General features: G+C 35.7%; 1 protein-coding gene across 1 annotated transcript; it reads right to left on the bottom strand.

Moving 5' to 3' along the window:
• Positions 1-1,238: 1,238 nt before the first annotated feature.
• On the bottom strand, positions 1,239-3,021 carry LOC145117708 (serine/arginine-rich splicing factor). The gene is made up of 6 exons (XM_079054017.1): positions 2,338-3,021; positions 2,109-2,160; positions 1,945-2,034; positions 1,783-1,847; positions 1,521-1,682; positions 1,239-1,443 (listed from the first exon to the last, which is right to left on the bottom strand). The coding sequence occupies exons 1-6, from the start codon at positions 2,968-2,970 to the stop codon at positions 1,393-1,395; spliced, it is 1,053 nt and encodes a 350-aa protein (XP_078910143.1). The 5' UTR covers positions 2,971-3,021; the 3' UTR covers positions 1,239-1,392.
• Between the last annotated feature and the right edge of the window lie 9,876 nt (positions 3,022-12,897).

A 12,897-nucleotide genomic window follows, 5' to 3' on the forward strand; every position in this document is an offset into this window, starting at 1 on the left:
TTAGAACCGATTAGTGGTATTCGGTCCGGTTCTCCTAATCCATCATTTTCGGTTATTTCAGTTCCTGTCCGATTCTGATACCAAACAAATTCTTAAATAGCACACTTCCTAATAGAACCGAACTAGAACCAATTAGTAGTATTTGGTCGGGTTCTCAGTTCCCCATTCACTCCTTAATCGGTCTTCGTTTATTCTGGTTTCGGAACCGATTACATCCCTAGTTTAGATATAATGCATTATAAAGAACCAATTCGTTGATTAAATACATAATTCGGAGATTCACCACATAACTGAATTCATCTTTTAATTCTAGATTTTTACCAATAAGTTTTTATACAATTTTTATTTAGTAATAAAAAATCCTCCTTTTTTACCACTTGTCAGACTAGTGAGTGTCTTGCACAAAAAAGCATTAAATTTATGGCATGTCCATGTGGATCGATCGACCCTGCTTACAATGTAACTTTTTTGCTCCACAGGCAGGGGTTTTATACCCTAATTGTTTGTTAGACCCGACAACTCAACACTAATCAATTGGATTTATGAATTTATCTAATGGATACACACCAAGGATAGTTCTTTTATATTATATAGGATGGATGGATAATCAATCAGATCATTTAGTTAGTTTGATTATATGGATGGACATGAGACATTGATCATATGAAAGTATCAACTAGATGGATGAATTGATCGGATTGATAGAGTAATTCGATCACCTGGTATATGGATGAGGATAGATTTGATGGTATGATGGATGGATAGATCGATTAGGTATATATAATGGTTGGCTTAATTACAATAAACATGTAGATGATATGGGTGGGTGGATTAGATGGATATATCGGGTAGATAGATTAGACAGATGTATCAAAATGATGGACTATCTAGATGAATTAGTTTGATGGATTATAGTTTGGATTGAATAGAAGTATGGATTGATTGGATGAATCAGGTGGATCGATCAAATGGATGAATAAATTGGGTAGAACGAATGATGGATGCGTAGATTGAATCGGTGGACTGATTAATTAGATGGATCAAACTAATGGATTTATACATCAATTTGATGCATACTGGATCAATATGATGGATGGACACGTCGATTAGATGCATTATGGATTAAATATATGGATAAATGGTCCTATTATATCAAAATTATAGAAATGATCACTATGTGATACCAAAATTACAAAAACGGTCCATATGTAAAAGAAAATTACACTCATGGACCTGTATAACAGCAAAAAAAATATAGTAATTCTCATATCATATTTTCATCCATTGCATAATCCTTTTATTTAGCACACACAAATGCCTCTCTTTACTTTACAGATAAGAGGTGACAAAGGTTAGATTATAACTTACATAAAACAATTGATTAATCCTCAATCAAGCTTTACGAATCCGATCACGCCATGAGCCTTGTTGCAATGACCTAACCTACATCAACAAACAAAACCAGCATCAAGAAATCAATCACAAACTTGAACAATCAAAAAGATTCACATTTCACATACCTGATCACTTATAAGACTTGTTGCAACAGGGGCAGTTTCGGGACTTTCTCTTGTAATATCATTTCCTTCTGCTTCACTGTCTGTATCCACAGGTGGTGCAAGCGATGAACTTCCAAAAATGGCCTCATCATGAGTAGCCTTGATCTTTTCCTCCCTTCTTGCCTTCATGATATCAAGAATTCAAACTCAAACACATTTGCAGAATCACAGCTCCCATTAATCGGAATACGTGAAAAGAGAGAAGGTGTAGATTGGAAAATACCTCCACAGCAGAAAACCGAAAACTTTGACCAATGTGCTTCACTAAATCGACATCATCTTCTGCAGCTGAAAGATGCGTATGATAGTATATGAGCATCTACCTTAAAAAGTTACATTGTGAAAGATATATTTAGGTGAATCATGAATGTTGATTAAATTTAACCTTCAATCTCCTCATCATCAAGTGGAGCATCTTTATCAAAGTCAAATCTCTCCCATCCTGATCCCATGCCATTTGCTTCGTCTTGTTTGGCTGCAAATGATATAGCAGTTAGCAATTAGCATGATTCAGTAAGTAATAATCATACTCCATTACATTAGGTTTACCAGTTGCAGAAAGCTGGAGCTTCATCTTTGCTTTGACCCTTTCTGCTGGTGACTGCATGCAACACAAAATACATTCGTTAGCCAGTGACTTCATTGGTAAAGAATCTGAAATCATAAGTTTGATCCTGCTTGAATTCGAATTGGAGTGAACAAATTCTAGTTTCGTGTTCCATCAGAATTTTGGCATTTGTTATGATAAATTGACGCAAAAGGATTTTGACAAGGGTACCATTTTATCATAGCCTTCAATCAATTTTGCATAATCAACTCTACCGGTTTTCTCCTTTCTAGCATTCCTGTCATCATCATCAGCTCTGCTCTTTTCCGATCTCCGATGCAGGGGAGACAAGCTTCTACTCCTCCTCCAACTTTCCTTACCTCTATCCCTATACCGATCCTTTTCTTCCTTCCTATCTCTATCTCTACTACTCGACCTATGCCTACGCCGATTCCTCGAACGCTCATCACCATCTCTGCTTCTGCTTCTACTTCTACTTCTACTTCTCCGACGTCTCGAAGAATGTTTATCACTTTCTCTATCTCGAAAATGATGATCGTCTGAAACCCTAGACGAAGAAGACGAATTAGGTTTTTTCTTGAGCTTGTTTTGGATAGATTCGATTTGAGCTTGTTTCTGAACATCAGAAGACTTAGAAGGACTCGAAGCTCTGACGAAACTGCTGAGGAACGACGAAGAAGATGGAAGAGCCGAGCCTCTGGCGGGTACTGCATCGCTATGGTTGCTGTTACCGGTGACATCGGGTGAAGAAGAGGAAAATCCAAGCCCTTGTTTAAATCTGGCGGCCCCACCGCCTTTGCGAGTAAGCTCATCGTAGTACGCTGCAGCTTTTTCTTCCTCCATTGATATTGATTGATCTCCAATGGCGATGAAGCTTGGAGAAAGAGACGAACTGGGGGGTTAAACTGTAAATTGATATGACTTTTAGGTCCCTATAAGTTCAATTTATACCAAATTGAACCTCTAAGAAATTATATATACCGTAAAAGCTTAAAATGCTTAGCTGCAATAACTTTTATTCTCTTTCATAATTGGACACGAGACTTTTTTTTTTGGTTTTTCGACACTGATGTTTTGATTTTCCTTCTTCTGTACACACCTCATATCTTTTCTCCTTCTTATCTTCTCTTCTTACGGAAGTTTTCTTCCTGATTTTAAGGGCACAATGACAAATCCTTTTTCTCCTTCTTCTTTTAAGAGATCGACTTCAAAATATCGGCTCACCGACTTCACCTTCCAATCATATAAACACCGCCTCTTTCATCCCACCCCGCATAATACAGTCGATGTCTCTCTACAATACATTTTATTTCTTGGAGTCGACAATCCAACCAGATACGGCGTTGGAGTCGCTGAAGGACGGAGATGTTTTATTGGTGACGACGGTCTGAGGTCAGTTTCTGCTCCACCGTCTTATTCCTCCATTGACTCTTCTCAAACAGACGACGATAGAGGGGACCATTTCCGCTTCCACTTTCTGGTTTTTTTTCTATCTAAACCCTTCTTCGATTTCACACATACAAAAGTTGATTTGTTGTATCTTTCTCTCAATTGCATCCAATAACCTGATTGAGGAAAATATCTGTTGTAACTGGTGATGTGAGGATGTCTTACTTTGCTGATAATCATCATCAATGAATTCAAAGTAACCTTCGTATTTGTTACGATCGTTCACAAGGATTGACAGTAAGTTATTCTAATAAAACCTTATGGGATAGTCCGTCTATAGTTAACAGGGAATTGGGAGACCTAAAATCAGCCGACATAAATAACTTTTTTTAGGGTTTTCATTGCTTCTGATTTATTCAGTTTTATTGGAAGACCGTCGGATCATTGACTTCTTCTCAGGAAACTTCCAGAAGAGGAGCGGTTTGTTTTTCTTCTGCCCGATGCATCAAAAGGCCATCAATCCTCCCACTCATCTGCTCTGTTATCTATCGATTAGCTGTTGTTAATCTTGATCTTCTTCAAAATTCAATTAGGTAAACCGTCATCACTTCACCTTCTTAATTTTTTTTTGCAATTAGTGATTTCGTGTATTTGTTAATATATTGGTTCATTTTAGGTTTCAGTCACTATTTGCTCTCATTCTCCCTCATTTTCAATTCTATTGGTCTAGAATTTAAAAGGAAGAGGGAAAAGTACTTCAGTATTGCATTTACTATTTATTGTTGGCTGTATTTTCTCATAGTCATTCTTGCTGTGAGGTTTGGCTTACTCTAATTTCATGGATAAAAATCAAAGGTAATATACTTTCGTTTTGGGTACTTGAAAAATGCCTAAAGTAACCTTCTGTGTGTCTTTGTAAATATCAAAGGCAATATACTTTCGTTTTCTGTACTTAAAAATTGTCTAAAGTAACATTTTAGTTGTAGATCCAAGGACAACAGGAGATTAACAATCTCGGAAAGGAATTACAAGAAATATCTAACATTTATGAAGCAGCTCTTCATGAACTTGACTTAATGAAGATAGAATATAAAAGTTTATTATTAAAGAAAGTAAGAAAAATGATACCTCTACAAAACATAAATTGCTCATGAGTTATGACACCTTTTCTTTCTTACTGTAAGATAAATTAACCAATGAACTTTGCATTGTCAGAGAAGCCCTTTCACTTGTGAAAAAACAAAAGAAGGTAGTTGAAAAAGAGGTAGTAGCATAAGAAATGCAGTAGGTGAAAACTGACGATGGCTTTGAGGTATTTTACACATTTTTTATATTTTCAATGTTGGATATCTTCAAGCTTATTGTTTATTTTATTTAAATTTCTAATAGGACAAGAAACCATACATAAAAGAAAGAAACCTTATCAGCTCCGCCAACATGTTTTAACTGACATTCTGCAAGACCCATGGATCAGATGCATATTTTTTCTGAGTATACAGGTAGTGTCATGTTATTATTATTATTATATCAATAAGTAAATATATATTGATTAACGAAATACATTTTGCTCCAGGCATCTGTTTCACATGGAAAGCTGTAAACCCATCATGGAAGATCACTAAGAATCAGACTTCTATAATTCAACATTTTTCTTTATTTTCAATTGATTAGTTACATATCAACATTTATAATCTATCCTACCTTCAAACTTTCTCAACAACAAATGTATACACTATTCTTAGTAATCTCCAACTTTATTTATGTTAACATTTGTTGCTATCTGCTCTCCGTTAAAATTATTGTTGCATTTTGACTTCTTTCAAACTGAAGTCAAGGAAACTGTGTTATCAGTCAAAAGTCACAAAATAGAAATTTATCAACATTTAAGCAAACCTATCTAACCCGGCGCCAACGGCGTAAGTAATTCCTTCTAGTTAGAAGTAGGGTTGAAAAATAGTAAATTGTTTTAGGCTAAGTTCGACCTAAACTTGATAATTGGATGAATCGACTTATAGTTAAAGGACTGTAATAATTTTAAAATAATATGTGCAAAACAACTTTTCTTTGACACTGAAAATATTCATAAAAGTTTGATACTCAAAAACATTTATAATATTCAAAAAAAGTTTGATACTCAAAAAACATTTATTAGAATTTATGTTGATACGTTAAGGTCAACTACACTTCAATAAAGGAGAAGCCCAAAGCTATGGTAAGTGGTAACTATTGTGATATGAAGTTACTTATTCCTACTACAAAACAATATGAGATAGTGATGAATGTAGGTTGCATTAGGTAAAAACTACATTTAAAAATCAAATTCAACTTTATATCAAGGTTGTCGACGATCGAGGCAATTAACATCCTTAGACACCTTATTGATAAACAAATATAAAGAAAATAGGGATCCCGATGCATTGTTTAATGACTTGGAGAAATGATATGATTATATACCATTGGATACGATTTGGACCTCTAAGCTCAAAATATGACATGGTGATATATCAAGGTGATCTTCAATATTTATTTTTTGGTCTACAACATGTTTTTGAATTGTGGTTTGGCAAAATGAAATACTTCCCTATAGAATTTTGGCTTCATCAAAGATCGACTCTTTAACCTTTACGCATTCACTTTGATTATAAAAATGTTTGTTCTTCAAATTCAATTTAATGGCAAGGGTTGGGACTGAGATTAATGTCGAGTTAGATATATGGAGGACAAAGCCGAGAAAAAAAAGTTTACAAATCTTAATTAAGATTGAATATCAGTGATGCAATTTTAATAAATATGTGTATTGAAGGGGATTAAGTATATATTAGTGATTAAGTTCAACATCCAAAGGATATTTTTAAGTACTTCAAGGCTAATGGCCCATAGGTTGGCAATCTCAACTTTAACCTGTTAACCCAATATGAACCCACCCTAGTAATTAGTAGGTTGGGTTGAGATTTTCAACATGTTTATGCAAACGGATCAACTCGTCCCATTTAATTAAATGGATTGGGTTGGTTTTGAAATTTTCGACCTGTTACAACCCACCAAATTGTTTAATTTTTTTAAATATTTTTAAATTTTGCTTATTTAGTATTATTATTATTTAATTGATTATTGTATATTGATTATTTTTAGTTTCAAAAAAATATGGGTGAGTAAACGTTATTGGAAGTTGAGTCTTTACAAGTGAAAATTAAGTTGCAAAAAATTTAGAAATTAAACATTATAATGTTTTATGGTGGTAAACATTTTATTTGTGTTTAATGAACTTATAGCCTTATAATTGTATTATTTTCAAACTTGAACAATTATTGAAGTTTTTTAGGTTTTTTTTAATTTTATTTGAATGATTATTTAATTATTAAGGGTTTTTTGGAATATTGAAAGGGTCAACACATGTTTAGCCTATTTATTAAACAAGTTAGAAAACAATAAACATGTCAACTCGATTTTAACTCATTTACTAAAAAGGTTGGGTTGGGTTGTGAATTCACAACATGTTTACTTAAACATGTTGGTTACGGATAGATTTTTGATTTGTCCAATTAAACATGTTAACCCGTTTAAAACCCAGCCCAACTCATTATCATCCCTATGCCCATAAAGGAGATTATCATCCCTAAAATTGGCCCATAAAAGAGGTTTGTTGATGAGAGTGTAAGAAACACCTCTCATACGTCCTATTTAATATAATCTTTTAAAATTATACTTATAAAATATTTTCATAAAAAGAAAATCATTTAAAAATCTATTTGCAGATAAAGGTCTCAAACGCTAAACTCTTAACATTTAAAAATATTTAAATTATCAAGACACACAAGAATGTAACTGTAACACCCTGTTTCGGAATATTCTGTGATTCACGGCCCGTGGACCGCAATTCGCATATGGAAGGTTTTGGGATTGACAAAATTGCAAAAATGGTCCCTATGGTTGTCAAAATTTTGCAGTTTTGGTCCAAAAAAGTTTGGTGGTGCATCATGTCACACCCCCAAACCAAGGATGGCGGAAACGTCCGGGGGTGGAGGACTTCACGTATAGTATCACAACAACGAGTATAATAGTGTTCAAAGTAAATACAACCAATCATAAATATAATTGAAAAAGTTACACCAAAGCATATGTTTACATGATTCAATATCAATTACATTATGATGACAAAATAACTGTTTGACGATTTAACGTCTCATCCTCAAAGTGCTGATGTTTTCCTGTTTCACTGATTTCCTGAGAATACAAGTAGTTTTGAAAAAGTGTGTCAACAATTAAGTTGGTGAGTTCATAAGAGTTTTGTTTGAGAAAGAAACCGTTTTCCTTGTAAAAACGATAGAGTATGATTTCCAGAAAATCAAATATTTTCCTTAAAGAGTGAATCGTAAGTTTCTATGTTAGTAAATAATGCATCCTAGAATTTCCTATAGTTTCCTTCCATAATCTCTAAGTGTATATAAGTTATATACAATTTAAGTTAAATAAACCGTTGAATATAATGGGTCTGCCCTAGGTCCACAACCCAATGAGGAACAGGAGATGAGGCGGGCCCACCAATTCTAAGTCGATCATGACTAAATTCTATATAACTTTAGCATATACCCTTAGTAATTATGGCTGAAAACTAACAATGCTAGATAGAGTGTAGTGGTAGTGGACATAAACTATACATATCATAATTCACCAAATAGTGGTAGTGATAGTGCTCATGAATTATGCATATTATAGTTTATCAACTAGTGCTAGTGGTAGTGAACATAAACTATACATATCATAATTCACCAAATAGTGGTAGTGATAGTGCTCATGAATTATGCATATTATAGTTTATCAAATAGTGCTAGTGGTAGTGAACATAAACTATACATATCATAATTCACCAAATAGTGGTAGTGATAGTGCTCATGAATTATGCATATTATAGTTTATCAAATAGTGCTAGTGGTAGTGAACATAAACTATACATATCATAATTCACCAAATAGGGGTAGTGATAGTGCTCATGCATTATGCATATTATAGTTTATCAAATAGTGCTAGTGGTAGTGAACATAAACTATACATATCATAATTCACCAAATAGGGGTAGTGATAGTGCTCATGAATTATGCATATTATAGTTTATCAAATAGTGCTAGTGATAGTGAACCTAAACTATACCTATTATAGTTTTAGCATGTTTGTTTGTGATGTATAAGGACCCTTTTTCTATGTAAGTCGAATGTATAGCAAAAGATAACTATGTATTATCATGCCATATTTTAGTACTAATGGTAATGATGGAGGATTCTTACAATTTAGTGAGTATTTTCTGTTATATAATTATACCACAACAAGAAACACATGTAAAAATATGAAATCCTCAAAGATTAACACTTTGCTCAACAAGTTACACAGTGTGATGAAAGTTATAAGCTGTTAACTAGTTTTTAAGCTTTATGCACTGTTTTAGAAAAATCATAGAAAAATCATACGAAGTCTAAAACTGAATCCGTAATTTCTGAGAGTTCATAAAATGTGTCTAGTTTATTCATAATTTTTATTATGATTTTTAGAAGTCTTTAACTTGTGTGAAAAAGTTCATATTCACAGACTGGTCCCAATTTGTTTCTGAAATGCTAGACAATTTTGTAAAAATCACCATAAATCGTAGAAAAATCGTATGGTGATGTGCAAGTAACCATTTTAAAGCTAAGGACTTGAACTACTTGCACCTTGTACAGTTTTGAAAACTAAAATGTTTAGGTTGTCCAAAACAGTCCGTGATTGATGTCCAACTTTTCTGATGAAAGCTGTTGGAAAAGTTTAGTTGTGTTCTTGATGATTTAACTTGTATTCCCCCGCTTAAAACTTAAGAAAACATGAAAATGTAGGGGTATGAACTCACCTTAAATGTTTCAGTAGATGGGTGTTGGAGATGAGAAGTGTTCAACTCAAGAACACTTGAAGATGCCTAGAAGATTTTCGAGAGTCAAGAGTGTAAGAAAGCTTGATGATCAGCCTTGGAATCCCGAAATTGAGGGAGAAAGTTAGAGAGAAAAGTTGAGTTTGATCTTTGGTGGAATGAGAGCAAATGAGTGAGAATGAGGAGAGAGGATGAGTGTCCAGCTCTAAGAGCGTGGGAATAACTTGTGAGAGAGGGAAAAAGTACAAGGAAGTGACAAGGTATGGTGGGGAGGTGTGGCTGGTCATAGAGTGGGTGTGGGTGGTTGCTTGTGTCATAAACTAAGGAAAAGTCAACACTCCACCTCTTGTACTTCACCCACTAAATCTTGGATAAGATTTATCCCCAAAAACGTGATTAATTAATAAATATGGGGCCTTATATGTTAAAATAAAGTTTTGGGTGAAAATCTCGCGTTAAAATAATTAAAATCGGGCTTAGAACGCAAAACTAGTCGAAAACCGGGAAGAAAATGGCAACCTGCGAGACCTCTCGGTGCTAGGCCGAGGTTCGGTCCCAAGGCTGCTGGGCCCGAAGGCGAAACAAGGCGAAAGGAGTAAGAAGCGAAATGGACCGAAAGGCTTAAGAGCGAAGGCAAAGGTAGAGTTCGGTCCGAGAGGCTTCGGGTTCGGGTCAGGCGAGGTTCGGTCCGAAGGGCAAGTTCGGTTCTTGGGGTTCGCTTCTCAGCAGTTCGGTCCCTTAAGGGGACTTTCGGCCCTAAGAGGCTTCGGCCCTATAAGGTAGGTTTCGGGTCCTTAAGCCTATTTTACTCGTTTTTACCCCGTTTTAAGCGGTTTTTGACCCGGTTAAGGGTCGGGATGGCCCAAATGATTACAAAAAGTTACGGGAACTTTTGAGAGAGATTTCGAATAGAGAGAGATAGAGTGAAGGAGATTTAGAGAGGTTCCATTTATGACCTTTTTGAGCATCCGGCTTCGCAACGCAAGGTCCGTAAACCCCGTTAAGCCATGATTTAGTGTCCACACTCCCGATGAGTGTGCAATAGTGTTTTATCGCTTTGTTTCATTGTTTAGCACTATCAAGGCTAAGGAAAATTAAATACACGAATTTTCCAATTGATGTTTTCTCTTTAAATTAGCGAACTGTTCAGTAATTACATAGCGTAAACCCTAATATACAAGGGTTGACTGAGTTGACTGGTTTGACTTGTTGCCTTAGTTTGACTTTGACTTGACCAGAATTTGACAGTTGTCACACATCAGTGGTCCAATTTCGAATACCTTATGCGGTTTTGGTCCCTGTAGTTGGAATTGTTATGTGTTTTTGGTCCAGACCCAACATGAAATGACGAATATGCCCTTTGATAATTCTTTTTTATTTATTTTTAATTTTTTATTACTATTTTAATTAAAAAATAAAAATAAACTAACACTACCCTACCCCACCTCTCTCTCTCTCTCTCTCTCTCTCTCTCTCTCTCTCGGTAGCCATTCTCCAAACACCACCACTTAGTTTTGATTTAGGGATTTTGAAGATTGCTTCCAAAAATTTAACTAAGAACCACCGATGGACCACCCGTTTCCTCCTCGAACACCACTATTCTCATCACGGTAACCAGTAAACACCACAACCGGAACCATCCTTCTTTCTTCATCTCCAGAAAACACAAACAACGGAAACCTTCTTCCTTCGTCGGTGGTTCCGATCTACATTTTTTAGGGCTAGGGTTTCCTTGTGGTGACAAATGGTGATGGTATGCGACAACGATGGTGGCGGTCAGATCCATTGTGCAGAAGTTCAATCAAACACAGTAGAGCACCGAAAATTAACTTGAGAAGGTGAACGAGACGGAGCCCCCTATAGAGGAAGAGAAGAACGGTCATACACAAGCCCTGATTTTCAAAAACAAGTTCAAGAGGACTTGGAAGAAGCTCCAATGGTGGAAGATGTTGACGGTGGCTTTAAAGAGCAGGATTTCAGAGAAGCTCCACCATTGTCGATCCATTAAAAGCCATGTTTTGATGAGTGGTCATAAGATATAGGAGAATGAGAACCAGAGGAGAACAGTGGATGGATGAGAAGTGACGAAGATGCTGGTAGTTGACAATGACGACGAAGTTTTGGTGTTCGTCGCCAGAAAATGGAAAAGGAGAACAGAAAGAAGAAGAAGAAAAGGAAGAGGACGATTACATGGGATGTGTTGGAGTTCAGGTGCTCGCCGGAGTTTTGGTGTTCGCCGGATGTCTTGGTTTTAGATGAAACACACGCTGCGTGTTTATGATTTCCGGTGAAAAAATAACATTCCCCCATGAAGAAGTCTCCTACGTTTTTCCGGCGAAAATGGTGGGCGCCGGAGGTGGTTTCAGACGAAATGGCAGCCGACGATGGTGGTTTAGGACAAAAGAGGGTTGCACTGGTTATGGAGGCGTAGTTGGTGATGAATAGGTTTTATGATAAAGATGGAAGAGTAGTGGGTTATTTATTTATTTATTTATTTATTTTGTTTTAAAATGAAAAAAATATATAAATTAAACTAATTAAAGTATTACAGCAGTTAAAAAAAATAGGAAAAAATAAATTATAAGAGTATAAAAGTAATTTCAAGTGTATAGGGACCAAAATCACTAAAAAGATCCAAAATTGGACCACTGGTGCACCACCAAACTTTTTTGGACCAAAACTGCAGAATTTTGACAACCACAAAGACCATTTTTGCCAGTTTGTCTTTTGGGATTTAAGGAAGTAAGGTTTGGATTTTAATGAAAGAGGTTATTGTTGGTAAGGATGTATAAGCCCTTAAATCGTGTATTAGAATCAAGGGTGAAATGGGGGAATCTATGTGTTAGGCCACTTGCGAGGGTTAAGGTTTTATGTTCGACTGATGGTGAGCCAAAGTAATAAGATAAAGCTGTAGAGATTTTCAAGACCTTTCCATGGATATAAAGAACGCCAAAAACGGAGTTGGAACCCTCTTGAGTACGTTGGGCGTACAAGGAAGTACACAAGGCATACTCACTCATATATAAAACCCTAATTTTTAGGGTTTGAGCCCTATTTAAGATCCTTAACTTCTAGGAAACCTCTCCATACTCAGCCTCCACCTCTCCAAAGCATCATCTCGAAACCCTAGCCCCATTTGTGAAGATTTTGAGCCCCTTGAGTGTTTTGGGTGTTAATGGTACATCTTAAATAAGAAGAAGTCTTTTATTAAGGATTGGTGTGGCTCAAGCTTGAAGATCCTAAACTACCATCTCATTTGGGAACCCCAGGAGGTATAAAGCTTCAACCTTTATGATTCTCATGCATAGATCTAGTTTAGCTTAAGGTTTCGGAAAGTTTTGGTCCCATGGTTTTGACTCATGTAAGTAAAAGCTACTCCAGAGCTTAGGATAACATTTCTTGATGTTTCTGAGGATTCCGGTGCATAAAATCAAACCTTGATGGTTGTAGTTCAACCATGCATGAGTTATTGTCCCCCTTGTAAAGTT

The sequence above is a fragment of the Lactuca virosa genome, chromosome 5, assembly GCF_052849685.1.
Source record: "Lactuca virosa cultivar CGN04683 chromosome 5, Lactuca_virosa_CGN04683_v6, whole genome shotgun sequence".
Taxonomy (NCBI): Eukaryota; Viridiplantae; Streptophyta; class Magnoliopsida; order Asterales; family Asteraceae; genus Lactuca; species Lactuca virosa.

Excerpts from the sequence above, each read along its gene's own strand:
- LOC145117708 (XM_079054017.1), bottom strand. The coding sequence starts at position 2,970 with ATGGAGGAAGAAAAAGCTGCAGCGTACTACGATGAGCTTACTCGCAAA. Across the intron at positions 2,035-2,108 it reads GCTCCAGCTTTCTGCAACTG|CCAAACAAGACGAAGCAAAT; the intron begins GTAAACCTAATG and ends TATCATTTGCAG. Across the intron at positions 1,444-1,520 it reads CAAGTCTTATAAGTGATCAG|GTTAGGTCATTGCAACAAGG; the intron begins GTATGTGAAATG and ends TTGTTGATGTAG.